The following is a 22,500-nucleotide window of genomic DNA, read 5'->3' on the forward strand; positions in this document are numbered from 1 at the left end:
TGATAGTGGCTCTCAAGACATCAAGTAGTTTCTTATTGGTTCGTTCTGCTAACCCATTGCTGGCAGGATGATGAGGAACAATGGTGGATTTAGAGATCTTGTACAAGGTACACAAATTTTCGAGAATTTCATTACAGAATTCACCACCATTATCTGTTACTAGGGACTTAGGGGTGGTATGCCTGCAGATAATGCATTCTTTAAACGCTTTAGCTACTGTCTCGGCAGTCTTATCTGCAATAGGAACTAACTCACAATATCTGGTGAAATGGTCTACCATAACACACAGATGTTTGTTGCCCTGGAGGGAACATTGGAAATTAGTTAACAAATCTAGCGCAACTCTTTCCCACGGTTCGCTAGTAGTTGGATACACTTGAATTGGATTAGGACCATTAGCATTACCTTTATGTTGCATGCAGACACTACATTTCTTAACATACTCAGAAATATCAGTTGCCATACGAGGCCAAAAGTATTTCAATCTGGCTTGTTTTACTGAACGATCCATACCAGGGTGTGCAACACCTGGTGCATCGTGAACTAGCTGTAAGGCTACATTCACTAGTGACTGTGGAATTACTAACTGGTATACTCTTCTGCTATGAGTACCCAACTCGGCTGTTCGATACAGTAATTCTTGGTTCATGACAAAGTCACTGATGGGTGCTGGTGGCTTCACAGTCAGAATAAGATCTTCCTGGAGCAGGAATCGAATCACACCAGACCACATGGGATCTGCTCGTTGAACATTCTTTACATCTTCGGCAGTAAATGGAGGGTCTGCAGTTACTATACAAACCTGTCGCGATAAGGCATCTGCGACTACATTTGACTTGCCAGGTAAGTGTTCAAAGGTGGGATTGAACTCATGGATAGTCAAGGTCCATCTGGCTAACCTTCCAGTAGGTTGTTTGTTCTGGAATAAAGGTATCAGTGGAGCATGGTCTGTCAAGACATGAACAGAGTACTGATAAATAATGTCTCGGAAGTGCTTTAAAGACCATACTATTGCTAAAGCTTCTTGCTCAGTTACTGTATTATTACGTTCAGCCTTCGTAAGGACTCGGCTAGCAAATGCAACTGCGTTGTACTTGCCATCAGTCTTCTGAGCTTGTACGGCACCTATGCCAATAGAACTAGCATCAGTTGTCAGATAGAAGGGCTTAGAAAAATCTGAAAATTTCAAAATTGGAGAAGATTTTAGCTTTTCTTTTAGAGTTTGGAATGCTCTTTCTTGACGGAAGGTCCAAACAAAAGGAGCATCTTTCTTAAGCAACTCAGTTAGAGCAGCAGCTATGGAAGAAAAATTGGCAATGAAAGATCTAAAAAACCTGCTAAGCCCACAAAGGATCTTACAGCATCAGCAGTTTTGGGAGTTGGAAAATTTAGTACTGCAGTTACTTTACTTTGGTCGGTCGTAACCCCTCTAGGAGTGACTACGTGACCAAGAAACTTAATTTCTGATCTGAAAAATTGACATTTAGACAGTTTGATCTTTAAATTGGCTTCTTCAAGCTTACCAAGTACTACATCAAGTCTTTTCAAGTGTGTATCCACGTCTTTAGACATGACGATTACGTCATCTAAGTACACCATAAGTGCATTACCTATGAGACCTCTAAAGATATTAGTCATGAGCCTTGAGAACGTGATAGGGGAGGATCGTAATCCAAATGCCATGCAGAAGAAGTGATAATGACCTGTAGGAGTGGAGGATGCAGTTAGCTCTTGGCTGTCCTCGTGAAGAGGGACTTGCCAAAACCCTTGTAACAAGCCCAGGGTTGAAAAGACTTTGTTATCTCGAATGTTACGTAAAAGATCACCCAGTACAGGAAGAGGGAAGTGATCTGGAATAGTTTTCGCATTTGTGTGTGTGTGTGTGTGTGTGTGTGTGTGTGTGCGTGTGTGTGTGTGTGTGTGTGTGTGTGTGTGTGTGTGTGTGTGTGTGTGTGTGTGTGTGAGTGTGTGTGTGTGTATATGTGTGTGTGTGTGCATCATATATTGGAGTTGCTCAGAGTTCTGTTATTATGCATAGTAAATCAACAGAAAGCACTAAAGACTCTAAACACGTTCACTGTGGGTTGCCATATGTTTGATCACGCACACCTGCAAGGACCATTACGTAATTACACAAGTACAGGTAAACAATACCTGTCAGCGAGGTAGCCGGCAAGCAGAGGGCTGAAGATGGTACCCATCATGTAGATACTTTGGTATGTGGCTCTGAGGTGGTCTCGTTTACACACGAGCGAGAACTGGGAAAGACAATGCATTCTTAATTTTAATACAGAGAATAGTAAAAATATATGCAGAACGTTTCCTTCTATATAGAGCTTTATTAAATCATGACCTGATGAAGCTCTACACGTTGTCCCAATAAAAGCTTTTTGTACATACTTATCTCTCCTCATTACGCCTCTATAGTTTTATTTAGCATACAATGTAGTTCAGTTTACGGACCAAAAGCAATTATCCTGCTTCTCTTCAAAACTTGGTACAAGCTGTAGATACTACCAGTATTTCCGGAGATGAGGCTAACAACAGTCAACTAACACAAAAGTACCTACAGCATTTGGTACAAGGCAAGAAAGGGCAGCAAATGTTAGGAGACTTGCCCATACATCCCGTCTTGTTAACAGTGGCTATTCAGCATCTTAGTTTGGTTTACAGGTCAAATATTCATCGGGTGGTTCTGATATATGTTTGAGACATTTGTAGCCCAGTGCTCAGATTATTATTATTATTATAATCAAGGGGGAAGCGCTAAACCCAGAGGATTATACAGCGCCTGGGGCGGGGGGGGATATGTGGAAGGCATTCAGGCTTAATTCGGGGAACTGGAGCACAGATCCAATTCCCTAAATCAAGAGCCCCTCACCAACATCAAGGAACCTTCCTTGAGGGGCCAGTGCTCAGAGCGTTAGGTTATGTCTCTCTGGAGGCAGTTTTATGCAGTACATGGGTTAGCTATCGCTCTCTGTCTCTCTGGAGACAGTAGCCTACAGACCTTGAGTTATATCTGTCTCTCTCTGGCGACAGTTGTCTACAGTATATTGGTTATCTCAATCTGGAGACAGTTGTAAACTGTACATGAGTCAGTGACCGTTCTCTCTGTCTGGAGACAGTTGTAAACAGTACATGAGTCAGTTATCTCTCTATCTCTCTAATTAAATATTAATATTTGCCAGATCCTCTCCTAATATACCCGTACTTCCCTCTGTAATGAAGGTTAAAACTTTTTTATCTACTTCCCTCTGTAATGAAGGTTAAGTTTCTTAACTACTTCCCTCTGTAATGAAGGTTAAAACTTTCCTAACTAATTAGCCGAATTAAAATATTCTTTTAAGAGGAAATCAAGCCGAATTACATTAAAAAAGATGGAGATTAGAGATAAAGGATTGTATATGCAGCTTCAGGTATATGTAAAGTCTCTCTAATAAAGCTTCTTTATAAAGTACATTTTTCCTAAACGAGATTTTAAAAAGTACATCAAGCATTAAATATCACGGAAAAAGGCCTTCACAGTACGTACGAGTTATTTAATTTTAAATGTACCTTTTCAACTGTATTTGTAAAAAAATCGTACTTCTCAGGATTGTTTCATAAGAAAGCTTACTGTAATAAAGTATTTCAATACGCAACTTCGGGTATATGTACGTCAGGAGAGGCATTGTACCTCAGAAGTGAGAGTGCTGGTGAAGACTGAGGTGTCGAAGTCCCACTCAGTGCAAGGCTCATCCTCCAGACCCACCGAGGATGACCCGTTTGTCGAGTAGTAGCATGAGTCCCTGCCGGTGACTACAACTTGGTGAGTACAACTAGGTGAGTACAATAATGTAATGAGTACAACTAGGTGAGTACAATAATGTAATGAGTACAACTAGCTGGGTATAATTTCTTTTGTATAACTTTGTAAGTATAACTTGCTTAGCATAATCAAATCACAGAACGGATAAGGTTCGAATCCAAGCAGTTCATTGATTTGTTTGCAACCGAGTCATTACGATATCGTGAGTCCTGGCGAGCAAAACTCTACGAGTACAAATAAGTAAAAGGTCAGTTTGGTGGATAGTGGAAGAAGAATTATTATTTTGATCAAATAAAGCGCTAAACCGACAAGAATTGGTCGAAGGAACGAGCCTCCAGTACTCTTAGCGCTAAATGACCCTCACGGGTTTACCGCTTCATGTATGATAATAATAATAGTAATAATAATAATAATAATAATAATAATAATAATAATAATAATAATAATAATTTGCATATTGAAAAGTAAAAATATTTATTGAATTATATTTTTGTTTAATAATGATGACAGCACTCGTGGCATGTGCTCCAAAGAGTTAATTATAATTAAAATTAGAATTAATATTATTATTATTATCATTATTATTATTATGAGTAGTGGTATTAGCAGTAATAATAGTACTGGAAAAAAATAGCAATAGTTGTATTAAAAGTAGCAGTAGTACCATCACCATCACGTTGTGATGCTACTCCAGCCTCATTATCTATGTGAGATGTAATTTGAGTGTGCCTTGATTATAATTTGAATAGTGCGTAACTAAATGAGTTTGTTTCCCGTTATCCGTTGGCTTTATCTTCTCCACTGTTACCAGGAGCTATCTAGGTTTTTTGGAGACCAGTCTCCTAAAGCAAATTACATTGGTCTAAAACTCTAATGTGTACACCAGGACATATTTGATTAATTACTTTTAGTTTGAGGTGGAGAAAGTACAGTTTTTAAGAAAACCAGGAATGGCAAGAGGAAAAGGAGACTAGATAAAGAGCAGCAGAGAGAGCCGGACTGGGGCTCTCGAAGACTGTAATTATTGTATACTGGGAGAATATCTTGTGATAACCAAACTCTCCAGACGTACCTCTTGGCCCTCCCTTTTCCCCGGTAATATTTCTCTTATATTTGTATAGCTATACAGTTAGCTCTCTTGCCAAGCGCCATCAGTTAGAACAGTACTTTTGTAAATGCTACTGAAAATGGGGCATTGAAAAATGAATAGCACCTGCTATGAAGGCCGTTCATGCGCTATATAATTTTGAATTTGTTTTGTAATCGCACTATATCAAGAAACATTATAAAACAGCTGACTTGATTTGTGATTTATATTTCGTGTGGTAAGTTGTAAAACCATTTCTTTGTAGAATCACTCTTGGGAGAGCAAAAATATATCCTAGTGATGATTAGCTCCTGTAGCAGTTCAGTTGTTCAGTAAAATGTGAATTTATAACATTTTAATAATCTTATTCGCATTGATCACCAATTTCCGTCTCTGTTACTATGGTCTGACCCTTCATTGTGATAAGATCGTGTTGAGAAAGGAAGAGCGGTTGATTCAGTGATGTGTAGATAGTGGTAAGCCAGTGATTTATCAGGTCTGTTACATTAATTTAATAATTAGGTCACTGGGGATTTTGGGTGATACATGAGTGCCGGCCTGACAATAATAATAATAATAATAATAATAATAATAATAATAATATAATAATAATAATAATAATAATAATAATAATAATAATAATAATAATAATAATGATGATGATGATGATGATGATGATGATGATGATGATGATAATATTATTATTATTATTATTATTATTATTATTATGTTGGAGCATTAAAACCGTATTGGTTATTCATCGACTAGGTAAAGGGAGGATAGTATGCAACCAATTCTGATCCATAAAGGGACTAAAACGAGGACCGAAGAAGAATGACGGCAGAGAGGATATTCACTCCTACCCAAGACTAGCCATTACTAGAAGTCTCTGACCTTTCCAGCTAGAGAAAGAAATCGTATGATCATGTGATGTGATATTGCTTCTTCATCTTTGACAGTAATATGTTCTGTCTTAGTTTTACCTCTTTGTGAAATTAACACGATAGACAGCGTATCTCACTTGGATATCTGGACGATTTCTTCTGATTCAGGTGGGCGACAGGTGTAGTTGACAGCTGGGGCCAAGTATACTCCACTGATAAACTGTGGAGGTACCATGAAAACCCCTGCGGGAGAAGAAACATTAAGTTGAAAAATAAGTGTTTATTGGAACAATGTTTCGCTGTGAGTTAGAGCTTTTTCGTGACTTGATAAGGCTCTACATAGAGTGAAACGTAATTTCGGGAGCTCTCCACAGAACGAAACGTGACTCTGAAAAGATCTATACAGTTTACGGTTATATTTATTATAGGAATTAGAGTATTCTTGATTGGTGGCCTAAAGGTTGTATATAGCTTAATGACTATCCCATATAAATTTTGCGAGGAAGTACGAAAAGGGGTCGTTCTAGGATGGGTTGGAGAAAATTATGTAAGGGAGGTTTTGATTGCTAGGGACTTGGACACCCAACAGGCTTGTTTCAGCATGTTACATAGGAGTGAGTGAAGGCGAGTGTTTTTTTGTTAATGATTTGATGTGCTGTTAAACTGTGAGCAAAGTAACATTTATGAAATCGGTTACCCGGACTTGAGTCCTGGAGGTAGGTAGTACTGTGCTTGAACTCTAAAAAAGGGGTGGGAATACTGCAGTTCGGAGGATCATCTGAGCTGCGATGTTTGCTCACCTCTGAAAGACAGTGACTGAATGAATGACAGTGAAAGAATTTTCTTCTTTTTCGTGTTACACTACCTCGGGGGAAGACTGCCGGTGCACTAAAAAAATTGATAATGATAATGATAATAATTATGACAATAATAATAATAATAATAATATACTCATTGAGGGATTTATCTCTCATTGTTTGTACAGTACACTGGGAGAGTGAATTTCTGTTTTCGTGATTAAAGTATCTTTTACTGGTGGTGTACATGCAGATTTAATAACCCTCGTTTAGTCGACAGAATTTAAACGCAGTGATCAAACCTGATGTCCGGAAGGCAGGTAATACTCACAGAAGGAGGCAGCCAGGAAATATATAATGTTCCATTTACTAGTGCCGAGCTGGGTAAGAAGATCATCGAACTTGCTGTTGTTGCTCATCTTACTGCCTCAGGAACTCCCTGTCGACGGCACCAGTGATGGGGTGCTGACGTTTCCCTGACGAAGAAATAAGTGATGGAGCTTCTAACGCTCAGTTTTAAGAAAACTCACATGTGAGCTTCACATCATGAGCCACATTTATTGTACAGTTAAGAGTGTGCCTCACGACCTGCCTGATTAAGGTGAGACTTTTCTACAAGTACTTGAAGTAGGTGAGACACACAAGGAACTAACTGAAAGAGGCGAAACCATCTTAAACTACCTGAAGGAGGTGAGAAATTATGTGAACTACCTGATGGAGGTGAGACACTCCAGGAACTGTCTGAAAATGGTGAGACGATCTAGGGTCTTTCCGAATGAGGTGAGAACCTCCATAACCTATCTGAAGAAGTCCTGTATCTTCAGGGACAGTCTAACGAAGGTGATACTCTCCAAGAGAAAGGCAAAATACTCCAGAAATAATTTGAAGTAAGGAAAGGACCTACTGTTTGAAATTAAAAAAAAAATGAGGGCTTCAAAGAATTTTCCTGATCACTATAAACCAAAACAAACCAGTCAGATAATTAAACCATACCCCCGGCCGGGATTGAACCCGCGGTCATAGAGTCTCAAAACTCCAGCCCGTCGCGTTGAGCTAGAGTTCGTCACGGCCACGCTAGCTGGAGATTCGTCTGTAAAAACTTGCATTTGTGGTCACAGAGGTGCCTGTGTTAACTTTCCTATGGTGTAGAAATATACCTAGTTGGATGAATCTTATTGTGGCTAGCTGGTCTAGTGGCTAACGCGACGGGCTGGAGTTCTGAGACTCTATGACCGCGGGTTCAATCCCGGCCGGGGGTATGGTTTATTTGCAATCGTGTCATTACGATTTCTTGAGTCAGTCAGATAATTCGCTTAACTTATTTCTGAGCTCTCAATGTTAGATGCTACACTAGCTCAAATGAACGTCTGTTTCTTATCAAAAATTTATCAAAATTCACCGAATACAAGACTTTCACTCCAAGGTGACACAACGAAGATCATATTCAGAAGATAAGAGGACACCTCTGAGATGTGGATGACACTGTGGACAGCGTTTAAACAGTAGACAGACTGGCATTTAGACAACACAGGATGAAAGCATTGTGACAACAAACAGATGGGTGCGTCTTGAACAGCACAAAGACGGCATCTTTCAGACAGTAGACAGACGGTAGCATTCATACAGCAATCAGATGAGTGTACTATACAAACAAGGGCAGTTGTTCACTATGCCACAGATCTCCCCCGGGAGAGGAGAGAGAGAGAGACAGCTGGTCTCTGCACTAGCGTTGAAGTGATACTGAGTAATTCATCCTGTAAGCGTCGTCTTACTCTGGATTCTCCATGACCGCTAATATATATATACAACATAATCACTGATAATCATATATACCAACCATTCGATACTCAATACACTTCCCAGCAACAGCGTCACCCAGTGTACCACCAAACCGCATAAAAAAAAAAAAAACAAGATATATGTCCAAATATTACTTATTTTCTATGAGCTTGGCACGGTGGCACACGTAAAATGAGTTGTCTGGAGATAATCTATACTTTAAGGCTATGTAAAGAATAAAAAGACACAAAACAGTATCTGGAACAATACACATAAAACCCGCACGATGGAGAGTGAAAATTATGACGTTTTGGTTTGACCTGGATCATTAAAAAGTCACAATCTCCTATATGAGGGATAATTATGCACAAGGATGTATGTAAAATAGGGTACGTGAAGGATATATTCAAGCATTGGTACGTCAGGGATATGTAAACATGAGAAGCATTAAGGTCATGCTCGGCTAGAGTGAGGAGAGAGGATGTCGGCTATTACGATGCTCAGCAAGTAGATCAAGGATCTCAACTGCCAGACACACAGATGTAGTGAGGGGAGACCAGCACACAAACAACAATAATGTGAATTTCAACTAATAGTGCTGATCATTCTATTGAAGAATGACATACTTGTGCAGCATTTGGGAAACTTTTAGCCAGCCAGTGGTATCTTCAGTCCGTTCTCGAGAAGATCGGTGAAAGATGAGGAGAATAAGGTTATCAGTCCCTCAGTCTGGAATCGATGTTTTCAGTCCCTCAGTCTTGAGAAAGGTATTGCATATGTTCGGAGTAGTGGCTTATATACCGCATCGACTCCAGCCTGAGGGACTGATCATCGCATTCTCCTCCTCTCCTCATCTTTCACCTATCTTCTCTGCATTGGACTGAAGAAGCCACTGGCTGGCGAAACGTTTCCTTAACAGAAATTCCCAAATATTCCACAAGTGTTTCATTCTTCAACTTGTCAGTTTTCTAAACCAATACTTCACAAACATTCTATTAAACCAAGTATCGCCCTAAACAAAAAATCAGTTCTGTAGATTTAGAGTAAACAATTAAAAAAATACTGCAAAAAAAAAAAAAAACTTGTTATTAATGCAACGAACCACTCGCTAGGGGGTTGATACAAGACTTCCAACCATCTGTCGGCTTCTAGCAAGTCACTGATATTCTATAGACTTAATTCTGCTGCACGTGTTTAGCATCCCTATAAACGAAATTGCCATGAACGCTGATGTACGAAAAGTGAGAAACAACTAAGGAAATATACGGTGAAATGAGATGTGTATATTTCAAAACAAAATGTCTCTCGTACCTGTGTTTCTTTTTTCTGTTCAAGTAGTTTGCCACCTTGCACAGAGCTAGGTAACGAGTCCTTGGGAACCCACCCATACCACCTAGCACCTTCACCTGACCCATGAAGAGACTATATCCACCTGGAACACACAAGCGCATGCAGAAGCACATAGACAATCATATGTATAAAGGCGCGCACGCACACACATACACACACACACACACACACACACACACACACACACACACACACACACACACACACACACACACACACACACACACACACACAAGCAAAAAAAACACAAAACAGTGAGTACACACAGGTAAGTACACAAAATTAACAAGATCTGGAGGCAAACTCCATACACAGTGCCAAGAGCAGGTATAACAATATTAAAAAAAAACAGGTCTACCAACTGAATAGGTTAGCCGACTGGAAATTAAAACTCTCTTATCATGACCCGGCCTCTGGATGTCTTCAAGATCAATTCGAGTACTGTAACTCGCTGGACGACAAGCATTTTGTGCCTAAACTCTGGGGAACTACACACAATACTACCTGACCGGACCACACCGCATTGGTCTATTCTTATTTGCGTTCTCTCGACGTCTGCCCACAAACCACCCGCACATCCACATTTTTATAGGTTTCTATAAAAATATATTTATCTATACACTTTTTCTCTCATTTTAGACATGTAACTTTAATTTCATTATTAAATTAGAGCAACGAAATCGTTAAGTGGCATCGTTAAAGAGTTATAATAACATTATTTATTGCTGCTGGCACTTGATTGGTGGTTGAGAGGGTGTGTTTAATTTGTAGTCACCTGATTAGCTGCTGATTCAAGCTAGAAAATCTAATTTTCCCTTTACTATTTAATATTTATATTTCGTATGTTATACTGGTTTAAATTTTTGGGGTTAATTTATAAGTCATTTTAAGAAATAATACATAATTTAATACAAAGATAAATATTTTCGAGGCCGGGGGCGTTGACCCCCGCAACACACTGCAAGTATACCAGTTTAAACCACATGCAGTGAGTGGAATGAAGGTAACTTTCGTTCATTCTTTACATCTCTCATATCTTCCCCGCTCATTCCCCACATCTCTCGTTTCTCCACCACTCAATCCTGACATCTCTCATATCTCCACCTCTTATTCCTCACAACATCATCTCTCATACTGCCTCTCTCCCCATTATTTCCCTTCACATTATTCTAAACGCCTCACACTCATTCTTAACCATCGATCTCTCCCCACGTCTCCATTCTTTATTTTTCACATCCTTCACATTCTCTAGAATATTTAATTGAATTTCACCTAATAGGCAACTTTCCTTCCTCCTAATCAAGAATTTTTTTTACATTGTAATCCAAGAGGATTTTATTTTTGAACTCTGAAAAAAAAAAAATCCACAAGATGATAAAAGAACAATTGCTATTTTTTTTTTAATATTTGTGGTAAATATTTGCTAACCAGCATGCAATTTTTTCACAAGTCTTCTTATTTAAGTATTTTATTGATGGTACTTGATCTGTTAATGTACGAGGCCTGGTCACTGACCAGGCTGCGGGGGCGGTGACCCCCGAAATCCTCTCCAGGTACATACATGACTGAAGCATTCAAGTTCTTAATACTTATTAATTATATTTTTTTCTCCAGCTTCCATGTAAGTTTTGTTTCCACATTCTGCTGTATTATTTTTCCTTTAGGTTTTCTGTAGTAACACTGTGAATCAAGAATAAAAAGGCACAATACCGTGACTGGAACAATACACGAATAACACGCACATAGGAGATTGAAACTTATGACGACGTTTCGGTCCGACTTTCACCATTAAATAATTAAACTTCGTCATTTGTCTCATTTTCCTATGTGCGGGTTATGTGCTGTTTATAATTTATTCATATAACTGACTTGCATCAATAACGTTTATAAGTCTCTGATGCATCTTGTATATTGTATGTCTGTGTATAATAAACTCATTGACTAACATCAGCTGTGACTTTGTCTCTCTCAGATCGGGAAAGTAAAGGTGCTGTTGGATAAGAACTACATGCCTGGTGAGGCTCGGGTTCGTGTGCCCATGACGAGGCAGTTCGGTAACTCCATCCTCAACATCTACATTCCTTCTCTCATCCTCATGGTCATCAGCTACCTCACCTTCTTCTTCAGAACCTCCATCTTCGACGTGCGTGTGATGGTCACCCTCACCGCCCTTCTTGTGCTTGCTACACTCTTCGCTCAGGTCTGCTCATGCAACTCATCTCGAATCACTGAAATATTTCCACAAATGCTGTTATAAATCATGTTTATATTAAGTTTTCAATTTCTGTAAATAGTTTAATGCCTTAAATCGTAGTCAACATAAAGATACTTAAGGTTATTTTTATTTTCAATTGACAGGCGTCAAATTCACTGCCCAATACGTCGTACTTCAAGATGGTGGACATCTGGCTCTTGTTCTGCGTGGGTGTCACCTTCCTGGTTATCATATTTCATATCCTAATTGATAACCGGCTGTTCAAAGAGAAAAAGACAACCCAAGTAAAGCCTTTTGCCATGCCAGCGTATACTGAGATCCAGCTGTTGGGACTTCGAGGCCGCTGCCGTTGGTCACCAGACCTGTCGGTTGAGCAGCTGGAATTAGTAGCCAAAGTCTTCGTCTTCTTTCTCATGACCACATTCATGATTGGATACCTGGCTTATATTATAAGCTGAGGCTCCCTTCTAAGACACCCTTAGGACATCGACTGTCTGTTTTGCAAGCTTGCAAAGTTACAACACTAGTAATAATTAAGAGATCTTGCAGATGAACGACTTGTGTTTATCACACTGAGCATACAGTATATCAACACACTTCGTACTATACAAAAACATGATATCATCGCTGATCTATATACACGTACGAGGTCCCAGACAGAGACAAACTTAAGTTTATGAGCAAAATGAAGAATATTCAGCGCTTGCCCAATGGTTCACATTGAGATTAAATTTGACGCACTAAATATTAAGAAGTTTATTTAACATACAAATATTTTTTATAGCATAATCACTCCATGGTCGAATAAACTATAGCTGGATTTTCCGACACAAACACAGATGACCTACGACATGGCGTCTGCAACCACACACTGGCAAGTACACACACATTCACAGGATGAGAGTGAGGAAGAGTGATGTGAAAATAATGGGTTAACTACAAAGTGAAGAGGTTGAAAGAAAGCTTTATAATAATTTACAAGGTCAGGAAAGGTCTTATAAATCATTACTAGAATTTAATTCTAGTAAAACCTTTTTTACTAAAGCTGAGATATGGGGGAATTGAAATCGAAAACAGAGCACCATTTGGGAATATGGAAAGAGCTCACTTAACAGTTAAAGAAAAAACCTTGGAATAACTAGTGTACCAGCTCTCTCTCCTGAGGCACATGTAATGTCCCCTGGCTCAATGTCACTTCATTTTCGTTTGGGTCCGCCACGTGAAAATACTCTCGCAAAGCTGTCAAATAATCATTACACCATACTTGGTTCCATATGTCCATTACGTTCACCAACTTATTGTGATTCTTGTGTTAATATAAAACAGAGTGGCATCAACATCATAGGCTGAAGTTGCAAACGTAAGAGTGGTTTTCAAAAACCAAGAAAATGACTCGATCGAAATATTTTCTACTTCATTGTGGGGTGGAGCCCGTAACTGGCAAAACTCAAACTGAAGCTTGAGAAAATCCGATGATGATAATTTTCAAGTTTCTTGAGGATCAAAGAACAAGTGAGCATACGATAACGACATTCAAAATAATTGTTTGCAAGGGATGTAACAAAAACAGGAGAGCGTGACTGTAAACTTTACAACAAAATGACCGACAAGGATGTCAGAAGAGATTTCTTCAGCTTAAGAGTGATTATGAAATAAACCGAACACTGACATATTGAAGTGTGTTCCAAGCAGGTGTTTATAAAAAAAATATATGAAAAGGCTATTTCACGCCAGCAGACTGTGAGTTAAGAGGCCGAACCAAGAGCATGGAGATCATTCCCTTCAAACTCATTAGGTAATAACACACACATAAACAGTGTAAGCCCCACCTAACTACACAAGGAGACCCAGAGGCACACACCTATCTACACACGGACCATAAAGGCGTGAAGAGTCTGGGTACGCAAGAAACTACCATATCAGACGACTTTACGAGCATACCCAGCCGTCTACTGAAAGTAAAAACAAGATCTGAGACGCCAAATCTACTGGACAAACCACTGGAGAAAAAAGGCAAGAACTCCAGCCTTATTTATGGGATTATATTTGCAAGTGTTTGTTAAGATAGTGTGTGTTTTAGAATTGACTTCTTAGTAGGAATCAGCAAATACAAATTTGTGTCATCTGACGACCCAAAAATGACAAATAAAAAGAGACTTTAACAGACATTTTAAGAGGTACATTTAAGATATACTGTATAATAATATGTTGTAGAAATGGATCCTTAATGCAGGTGAGGGGCTCTACATCTAAAGATGTAGACCTATCCTCCTCTTCCTTGGATCGTACTAGGTTACGTTTCATTCCTCATGCGTTGTATGACCTCTGTAGGTTCAGCACTTTCGCCTTCGTTATAATAAAATACTATTACTACTACTACTACTACTACTACTACTACTACTACTACTACTACTACTACTACTGCTACTACTTTTACTAATAATAATAATAATAATAATAATGTATAAACGAATTAAATATTTTTGCAATAGCAATTTTTGATGCTAAATTAAAGCTTTAACTCGGCTGATTAAAAATCCAGTGATGCTGCATCTTTCTTATAAACATCATCCTAGAGATGACTAACACATCAGATCGGTCAAGAAATAAGCATTTTAGTTCACCACAGTTTATAATTGTATTGTAATATAAACGATCCCATGACTGATTTTTATTATTATATTACGTATTATATATGTGAATGCATACAGTCCACACAATTTGATATGAATCCATCAGATCCAGGACAAGCGCAAGACATTGGGCCAACTTAGGACGCCAACGTTTGAAAAGCGTCATTTTTTTTCCATTGGTGCCAATTTCAGCATTCTCTTTTGAGCTACACTTCACGGCAATGGTACGTAGTGAAAACTGCTCAAAGAAAAATAGTTCAATCGCTGTAGCATTGTTTATATTTTTATTATAAAGGTATCGTTAATTAGTAATGCATGATTTTGCATTAACTGCCAACAAACTATATTAATTTTTGTTAATATATGCAGAATCAGAGGACTGGAGGAAGACTCTTGAAATATCGCTTAATGTTCCTCGTAAAGAGTGGTGTAGGATCGATCCACTTTTCACTAATCTCGAGACAGAAACTCGACCCTTACAACTCTGTAATGTGGATTAGATTTTCATTTTAACTGCTTAATCGTGCTGGAACTACTTGTCGTGAATCTAAAAGAAATATTTATTTTTTTATTCTTAAGTATAAAATTCTCTGAAGCTCTGATCCTTTGAGAGTTTTTCGGATGTGTGGGAAGTGTGATAGTCATCATTTTTAACAAATTGATTTAACTTTATAAAGAACAATTGCATTGTTTTATTTAGTTCGTTATTTATTTTTTTTTCATAAATAAGAGGGCAATGAAATGGTGATTTGATTGTAACTACTTTACATCTCCCGTCTCCAAGTTAATTCACTTATTTTAATTATCTTCATCATATCCACCACATTGTTAGGATGACTTTTACCAACGTTGGAATATCCCCCGTGGGTCTGGACTTTTATTACACATTGGCAATTTTTTGGGCAGTGATATGAGTCCCAGAAAGAGTGTGGTTACTAGCATATAAGTGTTTTTCAAGGATGCTATCCATGACAGTCGCCTCGCACCACATTACAAAATTTTCCTGCTTGGTGATTAGGGGACTCAAGAAGTGAAGAATTTGGCACATGAAGCGTTTGACTTAGGGTTGGAAATCGACAACAAAGACCTATCGACTGCAGTCGCATTCCCTAGTACTCAAGAGGACACCACTGGGTTGACCGTCACTCTTCCATAGCGAAACTCCTTATCTGCTCAGAGGAAAGAAACGGTGACATATAGTAGTGTCAAGACACCTATAGATATAAAAAAGGTACTCGGGACAGCAGTGAATGAGACGAGTCGAGAAAATTTTCTCGCGTCCCACCCTGGCCTCACCTTCCTTTACCGAGGTTGGCATGACCAGTAGAGATGACAAGGCCAGAAAAAGGCCAGCAAGACTAACATAGCCTACAACACCTGTAGACCTCCAAAGGCCTATAAGACTAGCAAACCCTACAATACCTTTAATACCGGTAGGACTTACAAGACCACAAGAGCCTATACCTTACATTTGATATATTCCTTTGAAGAGTTACAAGAGTTTCTCTACCCTCTGAGCCCGGCCATGGGCCAGGCTCCTCTAGTGCTTGCATGGTCAACCAGGCTGTTGCTGCTGGAGGCCCACTGCCCCACATATCCATCACAGCCTGGTTGATCTAACACCTGGTGAAGATACTTGTCCAGTTTCCTCATGAAGGCTTCTACACAGACAATTAGAACCTATAGGAACACTAAAGACTATGAAACCAGTAGAGACTATTAGACCACTAGAAGTTACAAGAGAGAAGATCCTGCAATATTAGTAGAGCCTACAAGACCAGTAGAACCTACAAGCTCCCAAAAACGTGCACGGCCAAGAGAGCATACAAGATCAAACGTAACCCAGTCATACGTAATTCAGCCATGTATAATCAAGTCAAACGTAATCTAGTCATAAGTAATCCAGTCATACGTTGCCCAGTCATCAGGCAGCTGTGTGTGACAATGAGATTTTTTACAACTATGTATCTACTGTGTGAGATACAATCATTAGAACAAAAAAGTGTGAGGGGAGAAACAGACAAATCTTCGCTTCAGAAATCTTTTAATTAGAAATGCAAATATAAAAAATCAAGCCTAAGTTCGGAGATTCCGGAAAACTCGCTCCTTCAAGCTGCCTTGAAACTGCTCTTGGCAGTCTCTGGTGTGCGGCAAATTATAACCATTGCTAAGTTACGACCCATAAATCGTGGAGCAGAACCTGGTAGTCTGTAATAGGGCTGAAGGTAAAGGAATGGAGAGGCAGACCAATGATAAGCGTCCATTGCAGGAGACGGTCAGACTGAAATTATAGATGACACTTGCTGGAACTGCCTCCAGTGGAGCGCACAAAAATTCCAGGGACAAACCCCCTTACGTGAAACGCTAGCTGTATGCTGTATGATTCATAGGGGTCAGACAGCATTTCACTGGTATCAAGACACCTTCATTGAAGGTACTTGAGATACCATTTCTTATCCCTGGTTTAGTGATGCATGTGTTATACGAATGACTCGGGAGGGATATATTTTAGTTAATAAAAGCTCTGAATACTTGGAGGACCTCTTCGAAGCTCTTCTCGGTATAAAAGTGTCGGAACAGACTGGGTGGTTTTATCCTAGAACACTATCTGCTTTTATTTTTAACATGGTATACGACAATGGTAACCCAGCAGTCGCTTCATCACCGAAACCCAGCACTGAGAAGGCAAAGGTTGCTCAATTAGTAATACCCAGGATCGACATCCCAGCACCTAGCCCAGCAAAGTACTCCCCAGAAACTCCAACTTCGTCATATAAGGACAGTCTGACATGAGTAGTCACGTCCCCTTCCCCCCAAAAAAGAAGTCTATCATAATCTTTCAAGTTCTAGAAGAATGTTAGCCACTGAGAGATATACATAGAAACTTTATTATCACCTAAGAAGCTCTGCCTCTACTCACCTACCAGTATAAATGCTAGTGCGCTCTCTTCGTTACTTTGCACTCTGTTGAGGAGAACCTAAGCTGGAGGTCGAAAAATACGGATTACAATTCTTCCTTGTTTTTGTCCCCTATGATGTGCTCCAGTATCCCAGCGGTTACCTAATTACTGATAATTAGCACCGGTAAGCCGGCGTTTGCTATATTACTGATAACTAGCTCCAGTAAGCCAGCGGTGCTTAATGCAATAAACGTCAGAGGTTGTTTAATCGCTGAGGCGATTGGTCACTATACGAAAGAAACCCATATGAGGAAATCATCCGTATTTCGTGACGAACACAACACCACACCAATACAGAGAAAATGCTCGAAGTAATTTTCCGGGGCATGTCAGGGTTCCGGGGAGGTGACACCATCTCTGAATATTACCGTCACCATTATCGTATTAATGTCCCACAGTTTTCACCTTACCCGAGTTAAGAAAAGAGCGGAAACCTAAAGGTGTAACAACCTGTAATTCCGAGAAGGACAACCGTAACCAAAATGAATGTATTCATCCGGCTGCGTTAATAAGGACAGGTTCCGTGAGTAATGTTGAGTAAATGATGGAAAGAGTGGCGTGCTATCCAAATTGGTTGGAGTAGAAGTAATGTGTGATTGGCTCTATGATAGGGTGAAGGTGAAGATCCTACACCTGGTAATATCAGCCAAGTGTGGGTCATCCTCATGTGTTGCAAGACGATACTAATGACATTAATCTTATTTTTTGTGAAGGCCACGACCAATTAGATGCACATTATTTAGAGAAACTTTATTATCAGGGTATCCGGTCTGGAAGTTAATCAGGTGTACCGGATATCAAACCGAGAGAACTCATTGACGGATGTTGGTAACGTAGATAATGTACATTATTTACCGGCTATTGTTTAATTAATCCTAAATCGTCAAAACAGAAGTGCACCCTTGGAATGTTTTTTTCCAGGAAGATTATTATCGCTTGTAATAATATTAATTGCTATAGTTACACATATGTGTATTACTCAATGATCCAAGCTATGGTTTACCGTTTTTATGTGAGAATAATAATATACACATTAATGGCATTTATGGTTGCATGAATGCCCATCCACTATACGTAGACACATAAGCCCAGGCAACAGTTCGGTCGACCCAGTCAAAAAAAAAAAAAAATCACTTCAAAGCACTTCTGTAAAAAGTTGTAGTTGTATTGCCCACTAGTTAAAAAACAAAGACACAGATTGCAGAGCAAGATGTTATTAGGACAACGTTTTGTTTTACACAGCGAAACGTCGTCCCAAATTAAGAGTTTGTTCCGCAACTTGTCTATTGTCTTTATATGTGTTGTTTGTATTATCGAGACTCGCATCATAGCCCCAGTCAGCGGGGGTGTAAGCTGACCTTGCCTAATGCGGCAATAACTGATACACTGATCATCCTGCGATGTGATTATTCTCAATCTAAATGCAAAAGTATTCTGAGGCAACACAAGGAATTTAAACGAATTTAAAAGCGATGCTTTTAACCCAGAGATAACACTGGTATTGACACCTGCGGGAGGCTACTGTGATGAGAAAAACAGTGACAATGCTTCAAGGTAAGGGATATTTGTGTATTTTTTAATCTCTGATCTCTATATAAAAAAAGTTAATTCAAGGCTAAAGAAGCTAAGAAAAAGAGAAGCTTCTGCCAAGGTTGCGTCTTGATTTTCCAAGGCAGGAATTTTTATTCCCTGGCTTGTTGAACGAGGCTACTTACATGAGTTTTATTCTTAAAGTTAAGTGTAGGAAGTTTAATATTTTCGTTGTACCAGCTCACTGTGCATGATACTGTACTACTATATATTCACTGTACCAGCTCACTGTGCATGTTACTGTACTACTATATATTCATTGTACCAGCTCACTGTGCATGTTACTGTACTACTATACATTCATTGTACCAGCTCACTGTGCATGATACTGTACTACTATATATTCATTGTACCAGCTCACTGTGCATGATACTGTACTACTATATATTCATTGTACCAGCTCACTGTGCATGTTACTGTACTACTATATTCATTGTACCAGCTCACTGTGCATGATACTGTACTACTATATATTCATTGTACCAGCTCACTGTACATGATACTGTACTACTATTGAAGAACTGCGAGAAATACCAAATGGACAGAATAAAAAGGCACAATACCGTGACTGGAACAATACACAGATACTGCTGCACACATTAGAAACTGAAGCTTATAATGAAGTTTCGGTCAGACCTGAACCATTAATTAGTCAATGGCTAATGGTCCAAAATAACAGTAATGGTCCAAGTCGGACCGAAAGGTCCTCGTAAGTTCATTCTCCTATGTGAGGGTTATTTGTGTATCAGCTGCTGGTATCTGGAGACGCAGCTGCCTAACATAGGCAGTGATGACAATGATAACACAGCTGTATCTTCCATTACATAGTTTTTATGCAGTTCAGTATCATGAACAAAGTCCACATGCACAGTATATCTGCATTTTGAAGATGCTAAAAAAGTGGTCCAGGACGGACGCAAACGTCGTTTTAAACGTTTCCTCTTACACACAGAATGGAATATATTATGACCTTAATTTTTAAAGGAGTATAGGGGTATACTGGTAAGCCAGCTGAAGGCCTCGGTCGCATGACCAAAAATTCCAGCTGTGGGTCATCATATGATTAAGACCCGCGTAAGGAAACACTTGTCCTGTTTCCTGAAAGACCTTTCCTAAACAAACCTCTTAAAAATGTGGGTTATTTACTGACTGTTCCAGCCACGATATTTGGTTTTGATAATTTATGCATTTTATAGGTTTAACAGAGCTTTCATATGTGTGTTGAAACTAGTTACCTTATCAACTCGTGGAACGAGAAAGACTGACTATAAAGCTAACAAAACAATGCTCTTAACACTACACTACGCAGGCTTAATCAGATTCAGCTGACCAGAAACTTTCCATAAGTTAGCCACTGATAATGCCTTTTAAAGAACAAGAGCTAGATTTCATCGCTGGCGTGTCCTTAAGACACCCCGCTGTCCCTGTTCATCTCGCAGTACAATATGTATCGGGGTGTTAGTCGACTGATGTAAGTCACATCCTGGGGACAATATTGAGTTAATTTGCCCTGCATAACGAGGGGCTTTCTATGTAGTAGTATGTCATTGATGTCAGCTAGGCCTGTATACATTGTACTTGTAGAAATAAGGCGACCTAATCACAATATGAGTTCTACGGAATTTCCCCCACTTAAGAGAAGTTCCTCTTGGGTTATCAGATCAGGGCTGGAGGTGTATTGATCTCAGAGAAAACGAAGTCCTCACGCTAACATTTGTAGGGTAAACTATCAACACCATGAAAAATTTATTTATTCTCGGTACATAACATACATTTGTTGTTTTATATATAGTGATCTTGACGGCACACACGCTATAAATAGATCAAAATTATAGTGTGTGGTTTAACCCAGGATAACCCACTAAAGTCACGGTGACTTATTTCAACTAGTGTCCCATGTAGTGGATAGAAAATTTCCTCTGAAGCATTTGAAAAGCACCGGTGTTTATGGCGCTCTGTTTCGTGTAGTCTACTCGCTATACGTGTTTCGTCTGCGTCAAACATATGTATACAGTTAGGAGTGCGTCGTTCTCATGAGACACACGAGAGAGATCCACTCTCCAGAACAGTGAGCAGCACATGCTTCAATTGCTCTGTCGGTAGCCAAAGACGGGTTATCACAAGATTAAGACCCGTGTCAGGACCCCGGCCCTGGCGAATACTATACACATGCATACGTGTATTGTAATACTGGTGAGGCTCAGTAAATATCAGTAGCAGCACGGAGGGAGAAACAAGGATTCCTTGAGATACATAATCCTGGGCTCCAAGTTAACATCAGAGACGGTAGTCTAGACCAAACATACTTGAGGGTCCGGCAACAACAACAACAGCAAAAAAAATCTGTACTTCGAAGGAAAGGTGAGAATGCTGTAAGCACTTTAGAGGGTCATTTGAATTATAATATCTGCGCACTTCTGGCAAAGCAGGTACTAAATGAATAATGATTAGTGTTTCTTTTTTTTGGGTCATCCTACATTATGGAGCATGGTCGATGTGGTACAAATTATAATAATAATAATAATAATAATAATAATAATAATAATAATAATAATAATAATAATAATAATAATAATAATAATAATAATAATAATTATCTGGAGACCCGAGTCTTTCTCACACAGGTATCTGTGTTTCGCTCACCAAACAATTCTGGTACTACTTACCTGAGATGGTACCAAGCTTAAAATGCTGTAACTCACTTCAGTTACAGCCCTGAAAGTCTCTACCCCTGCAGAACATTGTGCATATAAAAGGCAGACATGAGTATTGCAACAGAAATAGTATCAGTTGTGACTTGAAAAAAAAAACTCACAGAACCATGTTCAACAGGTCATACTCTTCGCTTTTATGAACATGATTTCACTTTCAAAATTATCAGGAAAATGGAGAGGTTAAAATGTCATCCCTCTCTCAGCGTTTGGTAAAAGCTAACACTACTGTAGTCATCGAACTCGATATTCAATACCATGAAGGATTTGCTAAAGAAGGGTCAGGTCCAGCAGAGTTATTCTCCAGCATTAATGATATGACAAGAATTTTACAAGCTTTCCTGCAGTGCTCCTTTTTAGTGTCCTTAGACTTACTCCACTTCTACTTCTACTACTACTACTACTACTACTACTACTACTACTACTACTACTACTACTACTACTATTACTACTACTACTACCACTATCACTCCATTATTACTACTACTACTATCGCTACTACTAGTACTACTACCACTACTATTGCCTCCCTTCACTCCCCTTTGCGTCTCTAAACTAAAACTACTCCCCCTACTGTTACTGCCATTACTACGTCTACTACTACCTCCACTGCCAACATTATTTCTACCACTACTTCTCCAGTTCTTTCTTCCTCTCTTTGTCCCGTCCCTTTTCCCTTCTCT

At 39.2% G+C, this 22,500-nt stretch overlaps 1 protein-coding gene across 1 annotated transcript in view; it reads right to left on the minus strand.

Moving 5' to 3' along the window:
• Nucleotides 1–10,243, minus strand: part of LOC128694521 (organic cation transporter protein-like) — a 34,082-nt gene extending 23,839 nt beyond the window's left edge. Inside the window, exons 1-5 of the mRNA XM_070097842.1 lie at nucleotides 10,071–10,243; nucleotides 6,911–7,055; nucleotides 5,920–6,025; nucleotides 3,680–3,791; nucleotides 2,155–2,258 (exon numbers count right to left, since the gene is read on the minus strand). Coding sequence (XP_069953943.1) covers nucleotides 2,155–2,258; nucleotides 3,680–3,791; nucleotides 5,920–6,025; nucleotides 6,911–6,998 — 410 coding nt within the window. The 5' untranslated portion in view covers nucleotides 6,999–7,055; nucleotides 10,071–10,243. The remainder of the gene's footprint in view (nucleotides 1–2,154; nucleotides 2,259–3,679; nucleotides 3,792–5,919; nucleotides 6,026–6,910; nucleotides 7,056–10,070) is intronic.
• Nucleotides 10,244–22,500: the final 12,257 nt, after the last annotated feature.

The sequence above is a fragment of the Cherax quadricarinatus genome, chromosome 60 (genome assembly GCF_038502225.1).
Source record: "Cherax quadricarinatus isolate ZL_2023a chromosome 60, ASM3850222v1, whole genome shotgun sequence".
NCBI classification, from domain to species: Eukaryota; Metazoa; Arthropoda; class Malacostraca; order Decapoda; family Parastacidae; genus Cherax; species Cherax quadricarinatus.